The sequence below is a fragment of the Pleurodeles waltl genome, chromosome 5 (assembly GCF_031143425.1).
Source record: "Pleurodeles waltl isolate 20211129_DDA chromosome 5, aPleWal1.hap1.20221129, whole genome shotgun sequence".
Lineage (NCBI taxonomy): Eukaryota > Metazoa > Chordata > Amphibia > Caudata > Salamandridae > Pleurodeles > Pleurodeles waltl.
This window is the reverse complement of record NC_090444.1, coordinates 865,239,437-865,265,694: the sequence shown is the minus strand read 5'-3', so window position 1 is coordinate 865,265,694 and position 26,258 is coordinate 865,239,437. Positions and strand designations below refer to the sequence as shown.

The following is a 26,258-nucleotide window of genomic DNA, read 5'->3' as shown; positions in this document are numbered from 1 at the left end:
AGCATATGGCTGTGGGTGAGCCCGTTTCAGCCATTGGCTGATTTCATTGTGAGTGACAGCATTTGCCTTTTCACAAAGAGCAAATTTACACACATAGTTGCTCCCTTCAATGCCAGAGACTGCTAAGGTGATGTGTGCTTTTTGAGGCCAATCGTCTGTATATTGCCAGTGGTCCGGCAGTTCCCCCGACATTAATTAAAGGTGAACAACTCAAAAAGCAACCCTTTCTCTGGTGGTCTCTTTTATTCCATCCCAATTGGATAAGGATTGCCTGGTCTAAAGCGTAGACCAGAAATTCTCTTTAATTTTGAGAGGAGACCTGCCTCCACTCTGGTCACTGCAATTCCCATTCAGCACCTGCTTTTTGTGCCAGTCAGTTAGGGGTCTGGACTAAGCTTTTCTAGTGATTGTACTATTTTGGGAGGTTCAGTACTTTCTTTTAAGGGGTAGCTGTCTGTTCCCAATTGGCAAAAATTATCATTTTTACAACCTCTGTCAATAATGCCAGGCTCCATGGGAGCACATTAAAGAGTCCAATTGTAGAACTAGATCCCTATCAAAAGCAGCTGAGGACATACTTCCTTTACTTTCACTGATTGTTTTTGTTTTTTGATAATCACTTTGGCTGGGCTTCTTCTGACTGCTACCACTATTAGCTAATGCTTTCCCACCCTTCAGATACGATAGCTTACTGACCCTGGTAATTTGCTTAGTGGAACATCACTACTCTTGATCTTGCACACAGTAGAGAATATTGTGCCCACTAACATAAAGTTGCTGCCCATAGAGAAAATAATTAGAGGGAACATTGATCCAGACTCCACAACAAACTACTAGAGCTCTGAGCAATACGACTGGTATTGAAGGCCTTTTTACCCTCCATAAAGGGAAGGGTAGTGCAGGCGTTCACGGACAACACCACTACCATGTGGTATGGCAATAAACTGGGTGGAGTGGGATTATGAACCCTTTTTCAAGAGGCCCTAGGCCTCTGGACAGGACTGGAATGTCCTGAAGAGTTCAGAAACAGCCAACACGTGTTTCGTCCACACGGACTTTCTCAAGGCAAGAGGATGGTTGAAGACAACAGTGTCCAAAGATGTCACTTATTACGTAGGGAGATGGCGGTCTTTGAAGATGTAAGGCCTGTATGGATTATGGCATCCAAAATTTATGGGATGGCACGTATACTGGACCTGATAAGCCCACACCTGACCCCTCGCCGGTCCTGAGAGGCTGGGAGAAATCAACAAAACACGGCGTGCGCGTGGTAACGCTGCCGGATAAAGTTTCTGAACTCTTCCTAACATGAGGATGTGAATTTCTCTGAACATTGATTTAATTACAAAGGAATAAAGAACTCTGCAAATTTTTTGCATCGTGGACTTACTATTCGGAGTGCCCTGGTTTTGCTTTGTTTTCACTTTGTATATACAGCACACGACATAGGAGGCTTCTTCATATTCTTTCTGTGTTTTGTGCATCTGATACCCATGGTTGTTGGGTATCTATACAAGGTTGGCACCCTCCCCAGGACTCTACATTCTCTATACGAATTTGTTGCTCTTCCTTTCAGATGTGCGATATTGTTAGCATCAACCACTGTGTAGCAATTTTCTACACCAGTGGTCGGTGTTCCTAGTGGCTCCACACTGCTGGTGTGGAAAGGCGCAAAAAGAAACTAAGGTCAGCTTGCTGGGTCGGCTCCTCTACAGGCACCAGGCAAGTCACTTCCAGCGCGTACGACAATGCCATGCGGAGCCAAACGATGCCACCTACCAGCGCACAGTGGTACAGCTCACAAAAAATTACCAAACCTCGTCTTACACCTGGGGATAATTCTAAGGTAAGGAATCTGAGGCTAGATAGTCTCTACCAGATAAGCCATTACGAAAGATAAGTAACTTGTTCTTTAGGTAGACAGACTGGCACTTGAGACATAGGGAAACAACAGTTGTTGAACTGGTTTCTCAGGGGCATGTTATACTCCCTTGGTAGACATACTTCTGTGTTTGGTTAGGGAGCTCTATTAGTCAAAAGAGGGTTTTTTGCCATGTTTGAGGTGGGTAGAATAGAGCCTTCTGGAATAGCTACATGCCACACTTCACAGGAAGTGTTCAGCAGAAGGGAGGGAACCTGGTAGCCAATTGGGTCTTGACCACAACCTTACCTAAGGGCATTCTTTTTTTTATTTTTATTTTTTTATTTATTTATTCAATTTTATAAACATACAACGACAATCCCAGGAGCGGAGCAAATACATACACAGATAGTCCGGCAGTGTCCAGACGTCAGCTGTTTGAGTCAGCCAATGATAAGATACAGCAAGAAAGATATTCCACGTGCTCAAAGCATCAAATTCCAGTCACCACCTTATTCACTAAGCATAAGAAATAGCATAAAAGCACACCGAAAGAGGATAGAAGCTAAATGCTGCCACACTCCAAGGGCAGAAAGGAACAAAAACAACAACCAACAAGAGAGTGATGAAGGGCGGCAGAGCGGACACAGGCAGCAGAGTCATCCAACCTGACAACAAATATGGCGCTGACGAGCAACGACCCAAACCAATCTTCCATGTGTATGACCACTCAGAAGGAAAAAAGCACATCACTTTTCATTTATGAGACTCCAAGAAGGAGCGTAGCGGAGCCCAAATATCCCTCGGGCGAGAGCACTCAGGGGCCAGTTCCCAAAAGGTCATTAATTGCTTCTGACAGAAAACCGCATCACGCAGCCAATCAGCCCCTCGTGGGGCCCTGCCCTTCCCCCAGCACATCGCCACTCTTTGTTAAGCCAACAATAGCAGCATTCCCACCAGTCTTCGCCATGCCGGCGTCACCCCATCCACCAATCCAAGCAGCGCCAGCATAGGGGAGAGGGATAGATCCAAGCCAGTCATTTCCGCAATCGGCTGCATCACCTCCAGCCAAAAGGCACGCACTTCCCCACAATTCTACGCCAAATGCATGAAATCAGCATCCGGTGCGAGGCACCTTTGACAATATGCATCTGCGCGCAGCCCCATAGCATAAAGACTTCGAGGGGTGTAATATAAGCGATGTAGAAATTTAAAATGAATAAGCTGCAGTCAATAGTTCGGCAACAGCGCTCTCATGTGTGCGCAGCAGCTCTTCCACATTGCCTCAGAAACCTAAGGGCATTTTTTTGGACATAAGAACTGCACCCCTGGAACCCGGAACTCGGATCTTATTGGACTGGAGCAAAGGACTGAAGGACGACCCTGCTGCATCAAGAACCTGGCGAAGAAAAGGCTGCACTAAAGTTGGACTGCTCCTTCTGCACATTTGTCTAGCCAAGGAAAGGACATGCCTGCTGTGTCTTGCTCATAGAGAAGTTGTCCGAGACCCAGCCAGAAGAGGAGACTCCAAGGGTCATTTGGCTGACCACTTGTTTGCAGCAAAGGCCCCTAAAAGCTGAGATAGTCTGCATTGTGAGTTGGTAGCTAAAATCTCTGGACCGTCACTCCTCGCCCTTCTGCTGCCTAAAGGACCAAAACTCGATGCTCTGAAGTTGCACCTGTCGCTGCTGGACCCAGGAGAGTTGCCTGAGTGCAGCTGAGTCACCCAGAAAGGCAAGTTACCACCAGTCAAAGGAACCACCGAAACCCCTGTACTGGGCGACTGGTACTGCAGTGGTGACTGGACTTCTGCCAGGCTCAAGAGGACCTCGACTGGCATAGCCCACTGTGGCTAAGATTGCCTCACCAAGCTGTGGACCAAGCCCCAGAAAGACCCCAGTCCAGTTAACAGCATCTTTAGCATCCTTGAGCATCTTCAGCACTCTGTAACCAATGCATCGGGTCACTCTGTTAGAACTCAATGGCAAGGGACTAGTGCCATTCGAACTGGACTGAAGACTACTTATTGTGAGGCGGTAACTGTTCCTGTGGACATAAATGGTCCCCCTGATTGGCTCCTTGCTGGAGTTGGCCCCCTAAAGTAACTGTAAGTAAACCCTTTGATAGTTGTACCTTTGGAACCCTCATTTCTTTTACATTGGTCAATAAATACATTAAAATAAAATACATTTTGTAAATTGGTGTTGGATTTCGTGAGTGCCTTGTCTATTTCTTCAATTGTTTTGGTGCTGTTTAAATGCTTTGCACTTGTTCCTTTGTGTAAACCTGGCTGCTCAGAGCCACAGCTACCCAGGTTTGAGCTAAAGGTTAACAAATGAAACCTGACTGGTCCTAAAGGGGTTGGTAGTGTATTTCATTGTGAGGTCACATAACCACACCACACCATATAATACACCCCATTTCCTCACAGTTCCGATTTCTGGACATCTACTGGCACTACTTTAGCTTTTAATACAGAAGTACTCCCTGTTAAAGCAGAAGACTTTTTTGGTATCAGGAAGTAGAGGCTTAGAAATCATTAGCCTTGGAAGTAAGACACCTGACCCACTTTCTGGTCTTTAGAAAACCTCCTAGAACCGGTCTGGGTAAAACAAAAGTTTCAGTTTGGTTCTCTGTTTGATAGAGCCAGGCCACCATTTCCTAAATACAGTAAATAAGGACATAAAGAAGGCAAAGGAAAGTAGGAATGGGGATGGATAGAATGAGTTCATGGTGGGAGACCCGAAAATGAAGGATGAGAGAAGTCTGCAAACAAGCATAAAAGAGAGGCAGAAAGAAACCTGAGAAAAAAGTAGTTGTTCATGAAAGAAATAAAAAGGTCAAAGCAGAGCCATCAACTGTAACTGTAGAAAGTAACAGCCATTCCTGGTTACTAGAAAGAGCATAATGATTTGTATGTCTCTTTAATTAAGCAAAATACAAAGTGGAAAAAAGACACCTCTAAGAAGACGAAGAATGATAACTTGGCCAGCGAGTGATAAAGTGAGCAAAACATCTTGGAGAGATCAAGAAAGCGTCAGTCATCAGCTGAATGAAGTTGCTGAGATGCAAAATTAAGATAAAGGGATTATAATGTGGCCTCAATGGAAATATACCAAGGGAGAAAGAAAAAGTGAGCTCTGACAGCACATGAAATAAAGCAAACTAGTGTGACAGTGGATCCTTTTGGTGAATGGATACAATGAGGTGATAATAAACTTGAAAAAAGAAACTCCAAGAGCATAAATGTCCTGGAGCTAGAGGGAATGGCAAAAGGGTGACACTTTATCAAGAAAGTGATGGCACACTTTTGGCATTGGAGAAGGAAGAGTGTATGGCAAGAATGAATGAAAAGAGAAAATGAGAGAAAGGCACTGACTAGAAGCAGTTACACATCTGAAAAGTCAAGTAAAGGGGGAAATTTAAGAACATTAGAAAAATAGAAAACCATTAGCAGAAAGCAAAAAGAGAAACACTCAGGGGAGCCAGATACTCTTGGATCAAAACACGGATAAAGGGAAAATTAATGAAAAATCGGCTAATGGAAGAGGCAATTAAAATGAAATATTGAAATAATAATAACAAGTTGAGAAAAAAAATGCTAAAAAGAGACTTTAGAACCAGTAATAAGGGACTAATGTATAAAGCCATTTTGGAATGTCAATCCCTGAGATTCACAGTCTTTCCGTTTTGAGTTTCCTTTTTCGCTCTACTTTGTAGAACTCTTCCATTTAATCTAGTCCTCACTGAGTTTAATTAGTTTATACTTTCTTGTTACTCATGGTAACTCTAAGGAAATGCATCTTTTTGCATGTTCCCCTACACATATTTGGACTGATGCTGCTGGTTTTTCAACTCAGAGTGCACTGACGTCTGTCAACGAGACCTAGGTGCCAGTGTTTTAGCCCTATACAAATTGCATGTCGAATTGGATATCCTCAATTGGCAAGGACTGACGTACAAGCCCACAGTATATGGTACCCACAGCATGTAAGGCATAAATCATATTGCAAAATCAGGGTTCAGCACTGTTTGTGCCACGCAGTGTGGGACAAAGTACAAAATGGCTCCCAGCCTGCCACTGCAGACAGGGAGGACAGTGTTGTCACTGCCAGTTCGACTTTGCCATTTAAAACAATAGCAAAGCCACCCTAGCCCTTAACATTATATATGTTTCCCTTAAGGAAGGCCTATAGAGCCCTATGGCAGCGAGCTGTATTTTGTGAAGTAAGACATGTATTTTTTTATGTCTTAACAGCAACACTTCCAAAATTTCAGTTTTCTATGGGTAAAGTTAGTAGCCTCCTTGGCTAACACACGGTTACTGGGTGGGATCCCAACCTGGCTAACTTCTGAATGGGCTTACCGAACTGGGGCCAGTTAAGGTATCAACATAATTGTGGCATTAAATGGGACTTGATGGTCGAAATTAATGTCATTTGTTTATGTTAAGCAACTTTTAGTAGGTTAGCACTCTGTGCCTCTGCTAGTCCTGTGGCCTCACAAACGCAGACACACCCAGACAGCTTTCTGCCTACCTGGGGAGAGGTGTGAATGACTCCCAGGCTTAGGAAAAAAGGCAGTTGCCACAGAATGAGTTGTCACCTCCTCTGGCAGGATGGCCACTCAAGGGATGGGTGCGGTGGGTGTGAGGTGTGGTAATGTGTTTCCCGATCTTCAAAAGGAAAGCCGCCTTGGATGGGCTGACAACCACAGCACCCCTGAGCAGAATGCCTTTTGTTCCTGTAGACAGAATGGAAACAGTGCCAGAGAGAAGAAACACGTCCCTCCAAACTGGTTTTACTGTGAGCGTGTAGCCCTCAGGTAGCCATACCTCTGGGTGGGCTACCAAGCACCTGGGGATCGAGAAGGGGTTGTGCCATCTTGGAAAGGGCAAGAATGTTACATTCTGGGATAGCCAGATGCCCACATCACAAGAACTTCGTCACTATCTAGGAAGGGATCCAGTAGGACATTGGCTAGTGACCGTGTGATCCCTCTGGGGCCCTTACCTGGGATAAATATGTCATCCCACCACCCCGACCCTCAGATGAAATTGGAGAAAGGACCGAAGGGCTACCCAGCTGCCCTTGGACCCGCACAAAGAGAGGCTGCACCATTGGAAGGACTTCACCTGCTGCACTTTGAGTTAGCAAACTTTGGACTGTGCCTACAGCTACTGGCTCAGGGAAAAGTTGATTCCCAGCACCATCCTACAGCTGTGAGTCCAGGGATTAGTTGGCTGATCACCTGGTACTAGCTCCACGAACACATGAGCTGAAAGAGCCCAAACCAACAAGTTTGTACCACCACAGAAGTTTTGCCGATACCAGTTGCTGGGCACCCAAGAGGAGAAATTTGAGATAGCCAAAAGTTGCACTTGTGTCTGCCAGACCTGGGAGTAATATCAGAGCCAGATTCTTTGTGCCCAGGGGGCAATAGCTCCCATTTAAGAATTTCGCCCCAGTAATGGTGTAGACTGACCAGTAGGTCAGCGTTGCCTGGCCTGCTACAGCAACATAGAGGTTTTTGACGACCCCCAATCTCTGTGGGAAACTTTGCCCCTCTTCACCCGCAAACTGAGGACCACTCACAATGACACCTCGTTGACTGCACCATAATCAAAGCATTCTTTGAGCATCTTTTAACCAGCATCAGTATCACTCCATTGATTTCTATGGTGGGTATGCTATAAAGTCGGGATCTTGCTGTAAAAACGCTCTGGTGGGGATGGTACTGTCCAAAGTATGCTTTCTGGCCCCCTAGACTTCTGTCCTGCCAGACTTGGTCACCCAGCTCGGGCTGCAGCTGCTGAACTATTTGTTTAAAACTTTTCAAATGTTTACAAACTTTTTGTTGGCTCTGGGGTATATCTAAAAGTTATTTATTGCTCCTTAATTTCGTATCTCTGGAACCTTCTGGTGGATTTTAATGATAAAGGTCTTATACAAATTAATACAAATATAATCAATTTTTATTAATTGGTGTCTCATTTCTTATGGGTTACATGACTATTTATTTATTTGGTGTTGTTGAATGCTTTACGCATTGTTCATTTGCTAAGCCTTACTGCTTGTAACCACATCTACCCAGGGTTGAAGTTAAGTAAACGTACCTGACTCCACCCAAGACAGTATTTGTGAGTATACTGCGCAATAAGGCCTCACATTAATATCATGTAGTGCAGCCAGATCCTCACAGTAACAATACTGAATGTCAATTTTCTCCTTATTGTGATTCTCCCTTTTGATATTTCTAACTGAACTATTTCCCGTTCTCTGTCAGGCTCTTAAGTTAGATGTACTAAAGTTGCAAAAAGTGATGGCAAGTTGTGCACTGCCATTTTGCAACTGAACCCTGATTTTGCAATATGATTTATGTACTAATACGTCGCATCTTAAAATCACCAGTTGCAGAATGATGTGCCTAATGAATATGAGCTAGACAGGTTTCTACTTGCAGTTGATATATGCAAAACAGAATTGCAATTAGGAGGCTAGGCCCCTTCCCCAGGGCAATTGGGTATGTGTTTAAAACATACATAAAATACATTTTTGGTCACAAACCTGGTGATTTTGTGAATCCATTGGAGAGCAACAGAGAAACGTCCCAAGAAAGCATACAGAGGAGCAACAAACTGAGAGGGATGTTTGATGTTTTCAATGTCGTCAAACATATTGCCTTGTGGTCAATTCATAGGGCTTTGCCACGTCGTGGATAACGAGATGGATATCAGTTTAACATTTCAGTATTCTGTTCATGGCACAATCACTGCTTTCATTCCTAGAGAGCAGGCTTGATAAACAGCAATTTGAGAGGCGGGTTGCCATGACCTTTTTTGCCAGAGAGGCACCTGCTGATGGTGACAGTACCTTGATAGCATTGATGGCCCTTTTCATTCTCAAGTGTAATATGTATTCTGGGCCAAAAAGCAAAATAATTAATCTCCAATGAGAATAAATGATTTAATTATTTTTTATGAAACAGGTAATAGAACTAACAACCCTGATGGTAGGTGTATGAGAAATAGAGAAGAAAGCCAGTATCTGAGCACCCTCCAGGATAAAGATGAAGAAGAAAGTCATGATGATCTCAGTGCAGATGAAGAAGGAGGTATGGCACATCTTTACTGTTAAAATTTATGTATAGAACAGGCCCCTCATCTTCCAATACTTGAAATGTCTAATAGAATAAGTAGTGCACACTGTCTTAAATGTCAAAATGGGTCAGCCCTCAGAATTTCACAGAGAACAGTTATTTTTCCTAACTCAGAAGATGTTTAAGAAGGGTTAGATGTAATAATGCAAGTCCAAAACATCACATTTTGCAGTGTGAATCTTTTTTGGATTTACATGCTGTGCACTATTCCACCACTTAGTGTTTGGGTCTGAAATAGTCTCTTTTAGCCCATTTTAGTGTTTTCTTCTTTCCTTTGAGTGTCGTTGAAAATGTTGGTGCTTTTGACTATCACCTCATGACACCCACCCTATGAGTTTCTCATATGTGGTCTCCATCTTCAGATTCTCTTTTCCACAGTTGGGTTCAGAAGTAGGACACTGCTCTGGAGAAGACATTTTAGAGGACGGGAGAAAACCTTGAAAAAAAAGGGCTGTTCTGCTTTCAGAACTGAAGACCTCTGACAACAGCGACAGGAAAACACCAAACAACACTGAGAAACTCAAAGCGCAAGTATTATCATTGCAACCTCAACCGTGCGGATTGAAGAATGCACACTCGAGGGTTGGTTGCTGTCCGAGACATGAAAAACAGCCCTTTTAAATTTTGCCTGAACTGTCACCACATGTTTGCCCAGAAGGACAATCACAAGATATGTTATCTCTGCCTCCCAAGAACCACTGATTTAAATGGTGCAAAGACTGCAAAACATTCCTCCCAAGAACAATTAAGGTAAGGGAGGAGCAGTGTTCAGTGACAACACAATGCATAAGGATGCTGACTGGGACAAAACATCAACCTTGAGGTAGGAGAGACGCTGAAAAAAGAAAATGCAAAGCTGTGCCTGTTGACAGATCCACAGGGTAAACCAGCTACAGCACTGACAATCTCAGTAGGAACTGGATGAATGCCTCAAGAATTTTAGAATTCCCAAAAAGTAGGAAGACAGCACAACAGTGGAAGAGAAAGGAAGGGACCTGGAACCACAAACCAATTTATAGCTTTAGGAGAAGGCAAAGAACAGTTCTATGAAGAAGTAAAGCAGTAGCAGCAAATGGTGAAGTTGAAAGGCACTGCACAAGAGGTCCAGGAACACGTAGAAGCAAACTAACCAAAGGAGAGCATAGAGTCTTACCCATCACAGCTCTCACCACTGGGTGAACAATGCCATTATCAAAAGAATTGCACACACCTATGGGGTACAGATAGAGGAAGAAGTCATGCTTCCTGCTAGAAACCCTAGTTCCTTCACAGAAAATGGTCCTGTATTTGCTCATGCATCCCCAGCATTAAAGACCAAGAAAGGAAGGCTTTCAAGAACCACAGGAAAATTACAGGGGTGGGTGGAGGAGAACATTTCAGCAGGTAGATGTTTCAAACATCTATTCCCCTCCACATCCGACACATCCCACGCAGGATGGGGTGTGCAGATGGGGAGACTGGGTGTAAAGGGTCACAGGAACTCTCAAGGGGCAGTAAAGCACATACATTTCCTGCAACTTAAGACTGTGTTTCTAGCTCTGAAAGCCTTCTGCAAACACATCTCAGAAATACAAATACAGGAAGACAACATGACAGTGATGTTTTACCTGTCTGAACAAATTGGAGCAACAAAATCCTTCATCTTGTCCAAACTAGTAGAAGAGATTTAGAGGTGGGCAATACAAAGAATGATAACACGTTTGGCAGTACACGTACCAGACGTAAAAAAAATGTAGAGGCAGGCAGGCTAAGCAGACAGGAAGGAGTTTCACATGAATGAGAGCTACACCAAGGTATAGTCTGGACAATATTCCCAAAGAGGTGGGCACCACACATAGACTTCTAGGCGTTCCGAAACTCAAAATGCCTCCGAGTTTATGTCCAGGTACCGCCACTGGCAGTCTGATGGGAAAGCCCTGCTGATAAATTGGTCAAGAGTCTTTGCATACCATTATCCTACAAACTCTAGTGTTACAGATGTGCAAACAGACCACTATGACAGTGATACTAATTTCTCCACCGTTGGCCAGACAAACATTGCTCTTGAACTTGGTCTAGCTGGTGAAGGGCAGAATATTAAGAATACCTGTGCAACAGCATCTCCTAAATATGCGTGGGGGCTGGTTAGTCACTCAGAACCAGCCAGCCTCAGCATAGCGCATGGCTTCTGAGTATCAAGAACTTGGACATGTGGGCCTTCCCCCAAGGTGCATAGAGGTATTTAGAGAGGCTAGGTGGGTGACAATGTCTAAATGCTATACAGCAAAATTAAATAGATACACCTATTGGGGTATGAGGAAAAAAACTGCTCAAGGGACACCTTTGTTGTGGGATACCTAATGCACTTACTGCACAAACATGACAAACAAATCCATTGAGGTACACCTGGTAGCTATAGTATTGTACCTGCTGGGTATCATACTCAAACACTTCTTCACCATTCGAGTAGTCAAGACATTCCTAGAGCGGGTAGAGAGAGTTGCACAAACCAGGTCTGCACCCCACCCTCTCCAAGTGTGAAACCTTTAACTGGGTATTAGCACAACGTCCGAAGACTCAAGGCCTGATTTAGATCTTGGCAGTAATGGTCCCGCTGCAGTTTTTCCATTGGAAAATGAGTCCATCGCCTTGGCGGTTTGCCTGCCCGATTTAGATGTTGGCGGTCCCATAGACCAAAGAGCGCCTGAGTCCCACCGATGGCGCCTTGATGGTGATCTTGAGAATTGGGGCTGATGGCGGAACTCCAGCGACCTTTACCTCCAAACAGATTTGAAAGTACCTTAATGCCAAGCCACCTGTGGCATGCATATCTCTGGAAACCATTTGTGTTGGACAGGGACATGCTGGTACATGACACATCGTACACATACACAACTGTCATTGTGGTGTCTGTATTCATTACCAAATGAATGCTGGCATCACTGTGATGGTACATTCACGCCCGTCCACTGTGTCCATGTGTGCACATTGTAAAGGTACATGTACCTGTGATGTTGTGCTATGAGTTGTTTATGTGAGTCAGTACGTGTATGTGTGTGGGTGGGTAATGCAACTGGCTAGTTGGGGCCAAGAGACTGGAATGGGTGAGTGGTTGCGGGCCTCAAAAAATCATAAAAATGTTACTAGACCTGCAAGTCGAGTAACTTGAATAAAATACTCGACCTAACTGTAATGTACTTGACCCGTAAACGGATCTCAAATTGTGTGATTCTAGGCAAATATTTTATTTTAGAGAGTCACCTTTTTTCTTCATTCTCCCATATGAGTGCACCTTCAGATATGTGAGTTCAACATTTCTGCTGTAAAAAACAAAAAAAACAACTTTTTATTTGATTAAATAGATTAAACGTTTGCTCCATGTATAATAAACTTAGCCCAAATATAGGGTACACATGATCCATGACTTGCCTCTTAGTTTAATAATATCTTTGCCATTAGGATAGGATTGTTCATCAGTTTATATTTAAAAACGTACTTTTAATAAATATATTACTAAAGCATGATGTGGTAGCACACTGCCATTTACAGACAGTAAAATTCCAAGAAATGTCAAACACCTTCCCACTAACTTGAAGCTTTAGAGGTAAAACTATATAGCGTATTAATAATCTGTGAAAACTGAGTTTCAGAAAACATATTTATTATTTGCCACATTACCAAGTAAAGTGTTCTGTTTTGTTTTCATCCAATTAAAATATTTTTTCATCACACAGAAGTACAAAAATGGTCTTTCACAACTGCTGAAATATATTTTGTAATGTTTTTACAGTTGACTTAGTTATTTAAATGTTGTGTGTTAGGAACAATCTGACTTTCTACAGCCTTTCATTTCACACCTTGTACAGCAGGTCAGACAGTTCACCTTACAAAATCCTGGAATTCTGCAGTTAGAAGGAAAAGTAATAACAAGAAGACAAACTCACTTCTGACCTCTGTCCCTGAACACACAGCAAATGTGACAAAAACAACATTTAAGGGCGTCTTAATTGCTCCTTCACTTTCTGACTGAACAGAACACCTGTTCTTGGTCAACTTGCCAGAAGGGGCATGTAGGTTCTAAAAAAAAGCCTAACCTGATAAAATATGATTCACCACAGCAAGTGGGTGAGTAGATTTTTCAAGGCATGGGTTGTCTGTATGTGTGCCACTTGCATGTGGGTTTGATATTGTTGTGTATGTTTGGTTGTCTTGCTGTGTGTCACATTTAGGTGAGTTTTGTTGTGTGGTTGTCGTGATGTGTGTAGTTGTGCTTGTATGTGTGTTTGTGTAGATGAGTGTGTCATTGTGTTGAATGTTATGGTTATGTTGTGTGTGGGAGCAGTGTCCATACTGTGTGTGTTGTATCATTGCTGTATGGCAATATGCCTTGTGTGCTCGTGTGTGTGTGTGTGTGGGACTTACATCTGTTCCATAGCCAGTGGCGTTGTCTGATATCCACTGAGTCCAGCAATGGTCTCCTTCCGTAAGCAATCTGCCGCCGAGACACTGCCTGCAGGGCTGTAACATAGTTTCTGCGGGAGCCTGCCGGTCTGACTGCTAGGAAGAGTCCTCTGTTGTGGCTGCCTTCGGTACAGCCACAATACATCTAAATACGGCCAGCGGAACACCATTGACTTGAAGGTGTTTTCAGGTCTGCAGCGGATTGGCAGTAAGACCTCCAAGATCTAAATCAGGGCCTATGTTTGCAAAGACAGGACTAAAATTCCTTGACAGTGAAAACTGCCTTTCTAAATTCCATCTCACTAACTGTTCATTGTGATGAGCTTCAAGCTATTATGGTGCAAAAGCCATAGATGCACATACACAAGGACCGGTGGTCTAAATTACAATCCTACCCAAGATCGTTTTGCTTACCTATGTTAACCAGGCAATACATCTGCCAGCCTTTTTCCAGTAAAGAAGGAGCTAGGCAGAAAGAGCCCTACACTAGGAGTCAGGAGCGCAATAATGTGTAACATACAGGAATAAAACTGTGTAGGAAAGGATCCATTTCTTTGTATCATTTGCACCTGCTAATAAGGAGACACCAGTCACAAAGGGCACCATTACAAGATGGATAATTTAAACATTCTAAATTTGCTACAAGAATGTTGGTATGACATTGGAGACGATACCAAGAGTATACTTAGCTAGGAAGAAATAATCAACACTAGCATTCTTTGCTAATATTTCGAAAAATAGCATCCTCTTGGCAGCTATTTGGTCCTAAGCACATGCATTATGAAACACTGCTGTGAGGATATACAGGTAAGTAGAGAGACACAAGTGGGGCAGAGGGTCTTTAAAACATCTTTTTGCAAACTCGCACTCTAACTCAACCTCCCAGGTGACGGAAATACCACTTAATAAGCAAAGCACAGCACCTGAAACCAGAAAGGATTCATTCTGCAGAAAGAAAATAAGTTCCTGCCAAACGAAAAATGTAATGTACCTGTAGTTTTGCAGCTTCAATGCTTTTCTGGATTCACATGTGACCATTCCTGCAGAAGAGGTTTGAATAGATGAATGCTCAAAAGATGCAATATCGACAGAAGTCATCAAATTAAGAAACTAGAGAGGCCACCAAGGAGGAAAAAAGATTCTGAAGATGGCAACAACATACGACAAACTCATGAGGCATGGGTCTCATATCATAAGGGGATGGACAAAGCACCAAATGGTTGACGACGCCCAGAGTGGAGGGAAAAAAGGAAATGAGATAAGAGACAATTCTAGACACAACCACACAATGGCAGAATAGTTCATATTAGAGTGAAACCTTCAAGTTCAAAAGTACTCCTACAGGTTAGTTTACATTTTGTTATTTGTTGTAGGTTCTTATAGCCTTTTATTTCAGAAATATCTAAAAACACAGAGGGCCTGATTCACAAAGAGCCTTCACACTCGTGGTGGAGACCCCTCAGTCATGGGGAAGTCTCCACTCTTGGGGTGGAATCTCCACAACTAGATTCTCATTGCTGAGATTCCACCCAGTCTGTGGAGACTTCCCCACGAGTGCAGAAGGCCCTTTGTGATTCAGGCCCTGGCTCTATAGTTTTACAGTATGTTTCAGAATTGTTCATTTCTCTCATATCAAATGTATAGAAGAGAGACATTTAGTAAACTCCATAGAGTCACAGATTTATATTTTTGATTTTTTGCCAGAAAAGGCAACTAACCTGAAGGGTTTAAACATTTCCCCTGTACAGAGAACACATTCTGGGAATCTGGTGAGTGTTAGTAACATCATAGCAAATTTGAAGAATGGAGATTATGCATTATTTTTTAATATTTGTTTTTTTAACATTGTTGAATGCAAAACGAAGCAGATTTAACTTACTTGCCTAGCTCTTTTGTTCATTATAATGCCAATATCTGTCCCCACCCAACATAACCCACCCTTCTCCTTACCCACCTATTCATTATTCTTGCTCTATACGACAAAAAGGTTATTAACCAGTTTCAAACAACTATATTTTTAGCAACCACCAGTCATTGTAATTTCAGATCTACTCTAGAAGCATCCACATTCAGTCACATCTTGACAGTTCAATTCCTCAAATAGGTTTAGTCCTCCTAATCTTACTGAGAGATAGTGCAAGTGTTTGTTTTGTTTTAAATAAGTGATTCATAGTATCCACTTTTCTCAAGTACTTTCTTCTGTTATTTGAGATTGTGTGTTAGTTTTGCATAGCTAGAAATCACCAGTCTTTGAAACCACTGTGATGTGCTAGGACGTTCACTTTACTTCTACTGTAACACAATTAAAGATTTTGCAGTCTCGATCATTGACATAAAAAACACTCTAGCTGATTGATGTATAGGGTTTGTGTTCTCCCCCAGAGTCCCAGCAACACCAACAATGTTATCCTAACACCTCATTAATATGACTGTGAAGGTCTTTCCAGTAAAGAGTTTGTTTTGGACAACCCCACAATATATATGAAACCTAGTGAAGTGTCATCTGTTATGTTAGTTCCAGAATACTCTTCAAAAGCCGTTACCCATCCTGCCCTCATTGTAGCTTGTTTGTTAGTGTTTCAATGTGATGGAGGTGTTTTTGATTGTATCCCTTCCACTAGATTTCACCGGGTCTGACATATAATCTGACTGCTGTTTCAATGCATCTAAGCCACAGCTTAAGTGGATTGGTATGTAAAACTGAGGCCAGTCTTCACACCGGATACATTCCCCTTGTATTGTCTTGACTAACCCTTAGCGCATCAGCACTGATCCTCAAAGGGCTGGGCAGGCGCCCAGACAAGTTATGGCCACAAGATGATCCACTCATCTCTCTTGGAATGTTACTGGTTTCCTGGATAGTATCACATGGACAGTTATTTTCAAATACACCAAAAGGTTGCAACCATCCATTCTGGTGTTAGAGAAAGCATACCTCCTTGACTCATACTTATCCTTTACTGCAGCACTATGGCTATGAGAGGGTCTTCTATGCTGGGTTTACAAAGGGGTCCCGGGGGTTGCAGTACTTCTTCATATGTTTTTCCATTTGAAGGTCCCTTCAGTGGTCTCTGACCCCAGTGGCTGTTAATTGCGGTGGGGAGATCTCATAGAGGGACAGCAATACCCCCTTCCCAGTGTTTACATACTACCCATCTCTCCACTCAAGGATTTGAGGCCCCCACTGAGGTTATATCTAATTTCCCCATGGGCATGACAATCATCAGGAGGGGCTTCAACGCTACCCCAAATCAGCAATTTGTTTTGTTTGGTCTCCTCATGCTAGCTGCATAACTCGAGCCAACCATCTGCAAGGATGGCTGACTACACTGGGCCTTTGCGATGCCTGGCGGGTCTGGCACCCCCTGGACAGGGAGTGTACGTACACATTGGCACCCCACAAGACACACTCATGAATATACCTCTGCTGGCAACTCATAGCCTGTGGATCACCATGGTAGAAATCATCCCCAGGGCCATATCTGACCACTCATCGGTCAAGACCTAATGGGAGGAATTGCAGTGACGCCTCTCATAGACCCTGTTGGCCGCTTAACGCATGGCACATGACGGACAATGACTGCGTGGAATTCCTAGCCACCAAAATGCAAGCATACTTTCAAATCAGTATAGGCTCACTGTCCTCGCCTAGCACGTTATAGGTGGCCGCCAAGTCCACCATTCGAGGAATGGCAAAAAGCTTTGTTCTGCAGTGAGGAAAAGTCTAGATGTAGGAAATGACAACACTTGAATCCGTCATCGTCAGTCTGGAAACACTTCAACTTAAACAGGGATCTGAGACTATGAGACGTCAGCTGGAGCTTGCCATGACGTTGCTCTGCCAGCTTGCTCTGGAGGAGACCAGACAATGCGGGAGGTCCTCAACACAGCGGGTGTATGAACACGGCAATACACTAGGGAAATTACTGTATTGGCTGGCCACCAGGGATACCACCAGTGGAATAATACCTGAAATCCTAAACCAAGAGGTTGTCCCAAGGAGCGGATCAGCAAATATTGTGGCAACGTTTGCAGCCTATTATCAAGAGCGATATGCTCATCATGCATGTCCGTCCAGTGAACAGCAGCACCCCCTCTTGGACGCTATCCAGATTCAACTGACCTCCTCTGCTGAGAGAGCACACCTATAATTACCAATTACTGTTGAGGAAATTAGTGAGGCAATACATGGGCTGAACTCCAGTAAGACACCGGGAGTTGATGTTCTCCTAGTAGAGTACTGTCATACTTTTCATGATCTCTTTATAACCCAGATAGTGAACCTAAACACAGAGGCAGCCAACATTGGCCATTTCCTTCTGGTACTCCACCTGGCCACCATAGTTGTCCTCCCCAAATTAGACCATTTTGCAATGTGAACTGTACTTTGTACCGGCCAATATCCCTTGTACATACAAAAGTCAATTCTGGCCAACAGTTTGCATCACATTCTTCCCACTCTGGTTCACCCAGATCAAAGTGGGTTCGTGCCCAAATGCAGCACCAGCCACTGTATACAGCAGGCACCGGTGGTAATGGCCCGCCTCATGGAGCTGAGGGACCCATGTGCCGTTCTTCTCATGCAGATTTATTGACTTGCTCTACTGCCAGGGTCAAGCCCTGGTACTGGTTAATGGGTTGCTGGCCCACTCCTCCATATAAAGGGGCTTACTAGACAGGGTTGCCCACTCTCCCCTCTCCTGCTTACCCTAGCAGTTGAACCTCTGGGTAGACTAATTCGTTGTGATGCCCAGCTGTAGGGATGGAGGTGGAACGAGGCTCTAGCAGAGTGCATTGCACTTCATGTAGATAATGTTCTCCTTTTTCTGGTGAATCCCCAATCCTCTGGCCCATGCTACCGCCGGATACTTTACCTTTTTTGCTGAAGCATCCGGCCTTCTTGTGAATAGGGGTAAGTCCTTACTGATTTCTGTTTAGGAGACGCCTCATCTACAATGCAGCATGACTCCATTTGTCTCAGTTGGACTCTTGCTGTAGGCAAGATTGATGGTTTAGGAATGAAAGCCCTTTTGTTTGTAGGCGACTAAGCCAATCCTACAACACGTCGCAACCGTCTGCCCAGCCCTTCCGGCTCAAAAGCAGTACCTCACCAAAAACCCAAACAGTAAAAGGTGATTTCTTGCAGCCTTTACGCATGGACTCAACACTTTGACATCTCAGGATGAGTCGTGGTTAAACAGATTTTACCCTTTTCTCACATGAGCAACAAGTCTCAGTCACACACAGGCAATGAAGGAGATGTAGTAAAGTTTTCAGTAGGTTTTATTAACGACACTGCAATCTACTGTAAAATGCATGAGCTGCAATGAATAATGAACGCTGCAAGAGGCAGAATGGTAAAGATGAGAGTCATGAATACAAAGACCCCCACTATATTGCAGTAACATAGAATGTAAAATATCCCTAGAACCCTAGCATGGATAACCTAATCTCTAACCTAAAGAGAGGTGTGATAAACCTAATCTGCCAGTACCAAATCCATGGGAAGAGCCCCCCAACCCATGTTACTTTTAAATGAGGTCTCTAAATCAGACGTTGTGGGGACACAAAGGCTGGGTCTGCATCAAGGCGACGTGTAGCATAGCTAGCATTGATGGCATCTGGTAGGAATCCCTCTGATAACCTTGTCTGCCTGAGATGTATTTATACTGATCTTGTAGGACCCCTGACGCAGGTATGTTCCCAAACAATAGACAAAACGGCATGCTTGGGGCGGCAAGTATATAAACAGTTCCGTCCAAAAGTACATTATGTTCCTGCCACACGTAAGTGGGAAAGAGACATGATGTAAATACCTACGTATATCACTTGTCTTTGAAGCTGATAGTGACACCTTCACAGAGTGGCACTGATAACGTTGAATCTAAACATCTTTCTAACTATAAACATAGCAGCCACCTCGGGAGAAATAATCAAATAAATGCGCTAAAACAGAGCAGGTTAAGTAGGTTAAAAGTCACTAGGTAACGGGGCCACAGGTCTGCAAGCCAGAAGGCTAAGCAAACTCCTGATTCCCAATAAAACCAAATAGGATCCAGTACACCCTCCCCATTGCTGAAACTAGTATGACACCACAGTTGGGATGCCATAGAAGGTGCGTGAGACCAAACTAAAATGCTCTGAACTAAAAAAAAAAAGCTAAAATCCTATAAAAGGTGACATTAAAATCTAATTAAAAACTTCTTACAAATAGCTAAACATACAAAGAGATAAAATGTTGATCATGATAAGCATGGCAGGCCAAAGCCAACCTTATTAATAAGGCAGTTTGGCATAATACTTTTAAAACTTAACAGTAGTCATGATCCTGGAGAATGTCTCTGAAGTCCTTGAAAGGAAGGGCATCCAGGAATGAAACCACATTGACAGATGTCAGGTCGATGACGGGACTGGCAGTTGGATTCACGAAGCAGAAGTGCTCAGCAGCCTTAAGCGCAGGATCACCCACGAAGGCAGCACCATCCAAAGTGCCGGAAGGAGCTAGATAGTTCACCGGGGTGGCTCATAAGTGGCCTCGTGAATCAGTCTGTCTCATGGGGCACGACTGTGAATGAACATCAGCAGTTCTTAGTCCACAGGAGGCACCGGCGGAACACACAGAGTCACCTGGTGCAATGGAAGACCAGTTGCACGCACCATAGTTTTGCCAGAATGACAGTGATCAATTATGCTCCAATTCTTCCAGCAAAGGAGCACCAAAGAACTGCACCATGCGATCACGGCACAGCTGGGCTGGTGGTAGCAGCTCCATAACTCCCCTTAGCTGAGAAGGCACAACCACTGCGTATCAGGAACAGCAGCAGCAGTATCCCGGCAGTCAATGCCAAAGTCACCAGAAAGCCACCAAACACAATTGAAAAGAGTGAATGGATTGCCAATGGAATGACTCCTTAGACAGTCTGTAAGGTGAAAACAAATCCAGACCCAACAGCCTTAAAGAAGTGCACAATCCCCTTAGTGCTTGAAGCGTTGAATATTCTAGATACCAGCTCTCCAAAACTCTTATCTCTTGTGTGCGTGGGGGGTGGGAATAAAATATGTCCACAGCAAGTTACAATCAGAGACTGAAATTGCGTAGGCAATTCATGGTCTCATACCGCAACAGCTCTGTTCGTTCAGGACCACATAACTTCCATTTGAAAGTATATGAAAATCTGGACGAATCAAAGGGATGGAGTACCCTTCAGAAAACAGGCCACATTTGCGACCCCTGCATTGCAAAGGCCATAAAGGAACACCTGTTAGCAAATCATTGAATGACTAACAGTATGACACAGTAAAACATACTGATGTGTAGGACACAAACTATGTGCACTGGGGGGCCTGACTAGCAGGATCTCAGTGAAACAGTAAAACACACACTGGCAAACAGGCCAACAATGGGCTTAACCAAGATATAAAGAGGCTACTTTCTCACACATAACACCCCCACCCCCCAAACGAAGGATAGTAAGGCTAACCTTGGCCAGTTGAGACTTTATTGTCTAAGTGGTGATAAATGGAGAGTAGATCTGTAATAGAGTGATTACTCCCTTTATCATCCACTGTATAGTTACTTTGTTGTGGGTATGTAAACCCTGTTTGGAGCTTTTTACCTAGAAAACAATGCAAGTGCATATTCTCAAATTCTCTATTTGTAAGGTTTAAAGTGGGGGCAGTGGGACTGTTCCACTGATCCTATGCTAAGACAGCGCTGCTGTCCTAAGGATGGGAATGCTAGACAGGAATGCTGTCTCAGCAGGGCATAGCTGGGCAAAAAGATCGTCCATATGACTGAAAGAGAGAACATTTCTGCAGTTTTTCTTGGGTTGGAGCAGGACAGGGCTGCTGTCCTATAGGCTCTCCACAAGAACAGGGTTGCTGTCCTATGTGTATAGAGGTAGTGCAGGGCTGCTGCACTAAAGTTTCTCTGGGAGGGCTGGAAGGTTGCTCCATATTTTCTAAAACAGTGCAATTTGCATGATCTGGTTTAGTGGTTCCACAGAGAGGGACTTTTACCTCTGGGAGTTCAGCTGTGGGCTCCCTTGGTACAGGTTCCATCCCAGGAGAGGTTTCTACCACCACAGGAATGGTATCCTTAGTGGTAGGTTGGGGAAGGGATACTTTGATACCCTTTTTACCTGCTGGGTGAGGAGGATCCTGAGGCTTCAGGGCTCCTTCTTTTCTTTGCTTTTACATTTCCCTAGAAATGAGAGGAAGCAATTCCTCAGGGATACCCAGCATGGATGCTTGGGCCCTAAACTCTACCTCAGCCCAACCGGAGGCCTCTAAGTCATTACCCTAAGAGACAGTCCACAGGTAAGCTAGGTGATACCACCACATGCTTTGGGTTTGTAACTGCACCAAACCTAAGTTGCACCACAGCTAAAGGGAGAGACTGAGTGGAGTTGTTGACATCAGTAACCTGGTACTTCTGTCCCAGGAGGTGTTGTGCAGGTGACACCAGGTTTTCAGTCACCAAAGTGATACTGGCACCTGTGTCCTTGTAGACCTGAGCCTCAACACCATTTATTAGAATTGACTGCTTTTACTTGTCCATGTTAAGGGGACGGGGACAAGCAGCCGAGATGGCAAGGCCAATGCCACCAGGTGTGACAGAAAGTGTCTTGGAAGTTTCTATACCTACCCCAGTTTCTATAATGGACCCAAAAGTGAACCCCACTAAACCTTTTGTTTGACTATTGCCAGTAGTCCCACCACTATTACTACTACTGCTAGGAGGAGCACTAGAGTTTGAAGTGGATGTATTAGTGGTGGTAGGCTCGGGCTTTAACTGGGCAGGACTTATCCCCTGGCCTATGGCCTTTACCTCTGCACACATAGCACTAGAGCTTTTTATTGTGTGGAGAGTGAGAAGAAGAGTAAGATGATTTATCCCCGCCCCCAGAGGACTTTTGTGGACCTGAAGAAGTACTGTTATGTTTATTTTTATCCTCATGCTTATCCTGAGATTTTTCACCATCTTTCTTCTTTTCTTTGTCACCCCCTGTATGAGCTTTTCTGCTCACCCTTGTTCTGACCCATTTGTCTGCCTTATTTCCCAATTCTTGGGGAGAGGTCAGACCTCAGTCCACAAGGTACTGGTGTAACAAGTCTGACACACAACTATTCAATATATGCTCTCTCAAAATCAGATTATACAGACCCTGGTAATCAGACAGTGTACTGCCATGTAACCAACCCTCTAATGCTTTCACAGAACAGCCCACAAAGTCAACCCAATCTCATGAAGATTCTTTCTTGTTTTCCCTGAAACTAATTCTGTATTGTTCTGATGTGAGCCTAAAACCATCAATGAGTGCATTTTTGAGAATTCTATAAATGTCCGAGTCCTCCTCCCTAACAGTGAGGAGTCGGTCCCTCCCTTTGTCAGAAAAGGACAACCAAAGTATAGCAGCCCACTGCTTTTGAGGGACCCTTTGAACCTTACAGGCCCTCTCAAGTGCAGCAAACCACTTTTGGATAGCATCCCCCACATTGTATGGGGGAAAAAATCTTATGTACGATTCTGGATTAATGTTGTCCTCCCTGACCTCATAACTTCTGAAGCTTTCAAAGCTGCTGCCACCATGGGGAACTAACCCCAACCCCTGTCTTTCCCCTTCTACAGCTAAAGTTTTCCTATCTAAGGCCAACTGTTGCTGTTTCGGCCTCAGCCTAGCCTCTTCCAATCTCAGCTTTCTGAGTTCCCTATCTAGGGAGTTATCCTCGGGATTTGATGTGTGAGACTCTTCAGAGACTGAGGTGATATGGGATTGAGCAGAAGTGGATCTTTCCCTAATTTGTGTAACCCCAGTGAGGGTTATTAGTGGAAAGATCTGTAGAAGGAACCTACCCTGGATTTTCAGGACCCTCTCCTAAATCTACATGGTTAGAGTCTCCCTCCACCTCCTCTTATACCTGGTGACTAGACTGTTCTTGGTCATCCTGGAGCTGGAGGTTCAAAAGGAAATCTGTGTTAGGGTTCTTCCCAATCCCTAGACTTCTCTCTAAGCAAAGCCCCCTCAAACTTTTAAAGTTAAGGTTGTCATAGGTAGTTTGGACAACCCTAGGGATGGCCTCAGAGGAAGACGAAGTGAGAGTAAAGTTGAGAAAAAGGAAAAAGTCCTACTTTATCTAACTTTTAAAACATTTTAAAGTTTTTAGAATGCAAGTTAGAAAGACTAGGTATACTTATGTATAGCTCTAAGTACAGAGTACACTTTCCTGTGGAAAGCACCGGTGACAGGGAAAAACCAATTGCAAGTACTTATCCCACCCCTGCACCACCAGTGTAAGAATCTGGCCTGGTTTGTAGTGGGTACCACAGGAACTTACACCTTATACCAGGTCCAGTGATCCACCTTAGTGAAATGTAGGCAGTGTCTAGCAGCTTAGGCTGCCGAGGGGCAGTTGTAGCACAGCAGCCAAGGCTGAACTAGAAGACATGCAAAGCTCTTGCAATACCACTATAGTCGCACAGTACTGATACACAAGAAAGACAATACTCAGTGTTACCAAAAATAAAGGTACTTTATTTTAGTGACACAAGGCCAAAAATATCTTAGAGGCAATACTTCTACTGGAGGTAAGTATTATACACAATATATACACTAGTAACCAAAATCAGGTAAGTACACAGTCAGAAAATAGTGCAAACAGTGAAAAACACAATAGATTGCAATAGGCCTAGCGGCAACACAAACCATTTACTAAAATGGTGGAATGCAAATGTTGGTTCCCCCCTCGGCAAATGTAGTGTGTAGAGGGGCGCTGGGAGTGTAGGAAACACCCACCCCAGAGCCCAGGAAAGCAGGAGTAAAGTACAGCAAGCTTCCTCAGAACACACTAGGAGTCGTGGTAAAGGATTATGCAAAAACAAAGCAAGACTGCAAGCAACCAGGGATGGATTCCTGGACCTTAAGACCTGCGAAGAGAGGAGACCAAGTCCAGAAGTCGATGAAGAGCCCAGGAAGAGCAGGAGCCCCTGCTAACCCAGATGAAGGTGCAAAATTGGATTCTCTGGTTGGATGAAGAAGTCAGAAAAGCAGCAAAGAAGACAGGTGCGGGTTCCTGCTTGATGCAAGAGTAGTCCCACGTTGAGTCGTTGGATGCAGGCTGGTTTTTGTCTTGGATTTGACCAACAAGCCTTTACTCATGCAAATGTCACGGATGGTGGAAAAATGCACTACCTGGGCCCAGGAGGGACCTGGGTGCCTCAACTCGGACTGATGGGTCTCTCAGCACTTTAGATAGCCCTAAGAAGACCAGGCAGCACCCACAGGAGTCCCAGAACACGGGGACAAAGGAGTTGCAGAATGTGGTCGTCACAGCACTACACAAAAGGATCCCACGCCGCTGGGTCAAAACTCAAGGAGCTGAACGTCACAGGATAGAGTGCTAGGGACCTGGGCTATGCTGTGCACGAACGACTTGGAAGAAGTGTACAGAAACCCAAGGAGCTGCAGAACACACTGTGCACAGGAGTGATGTCTGGCACAGGGAGGTAAGCCCTTACCTCCACCAAATTTGGACAGCTGGATCTTTTGACAGTCAGGATCACTTCGATGAGTTGCAGTAGCTTCTTGGATGCTTTGTTGCAGTTGTAGAGTTCCTTGAGCAGTTCTGCTGTTGACCCAATGGTAGAAGATGAAGTAAAGGATGCAGAGGATCCCTGCTGGAGGCTTGCAATCCGAATCTGAGGAAACACCCACAGGAGAAGACCCTAAATAGCCCTCAGAGGGGGATTGGTCACCTAATCAGGAATGGACCTATCATGAGGGGTCTCTGACGTCACCTGCTGGCACTGGCCACTGAGATTCTCCCAGAGTTCCATGAACATCCTGAAAACAGGATGACAGAACTCAGGGACACTCTGGACGAGCTCTGGGCACCACCCCTGGGGTGGTGATGGACAGGGGAGTGGTCACTCCCCTTTGTCCAGTTTCGTGCCAGAGCATGGACTGGGGGTCTCTGGACCGGTGTAGCCTGGATTATGCAAGAAGAGCACCATCTGGGCCCTTAAAAACACTTCCATAGGCTCTAGGAGGAAACCTCTCCCATGCCTGTAATACCTATTTCCAAAGGGAGAGGGTGTAACACCCCTCTCCTAAAGGAAATGCATTGTTCTGCCTTCCTGGGATTGAGCTGCTCAAGCCCCAGGAGGGCAGAAGCCTGTCTGTGAGGTGGCAGCAGCTGGGGCTGCATTGAAAACCTCAGAAGACTGGTATGACAGTACTGGGGGTCCATAGTTGAGCCCCCAGGGTGCATGGAATTGGCCCCCCAATACCAGAATCAGATTGGGGGTACAATTTCTGGTTCCTAGACACCTCACATGGCTAAATTCGGAGTTACCATTGTGAAGCTACATATATGTATTGACCTATATGTAGTGCACACTCATAATGGTGTCCCACACTTACGAAGTCTAGGGAAAATGGGCCTGAACAATGTGGGGGCACCTCTGCTATTACATCGGTGCCCTAACACACAGGGACTATGCACCAAGCCTTCAGGGTCTGAAGGCTAGATATATAGGTGACTTATAAGTGACATGGTGCAGTGAAAATAGCTGTTAAATAGTGCTTACACTATTTCACCCAGGCTGCAATGGCAGTCCTGAAGAAGTGTTTGTATGAGTTCCTTATGAAATGCTGCAGCCCATAAGGATCTCCTGGAACCCCAATGCACTGGGTACCTAGGTACCATATACTAGGGACTTACAAAGGGAGGTCCAGTATACCAATTTGGAGTGGAATACTGGTTTACCAGTATGTAAGTACAAATTTGGAATCGGAGA

General features: G+C 44.3%; 1 protein-coding gene across 2 annotated transcripts in view; it reads left to right on the top strand.

Annotated features, from left to right (window-relative positions):
- The window catches only part of LOC138296104 (zinc finger protein 75A-like), a 333,312-nt gene that overhangs the window by 159,721 nt on the left and 147,333 nt on the right, over positions 1-26,258 (top strand). Inside the window, exon 4 of one of the 2 annotated variants that reach the window (XM_069234959.1) lies at positions 8,849-8,974. The exons of the other annotated variant lie outside the window; for it this stretch is intronic. Coding sequence (XP_069091060.1) covers positions 8,849-8,974 — 126 coding nt within the window. The remainder of the gene's footprint in view (positions 1-8,848; positions 8,975-26,258) is intronic. 2 annotated transcript variants of the gene reach the window in all.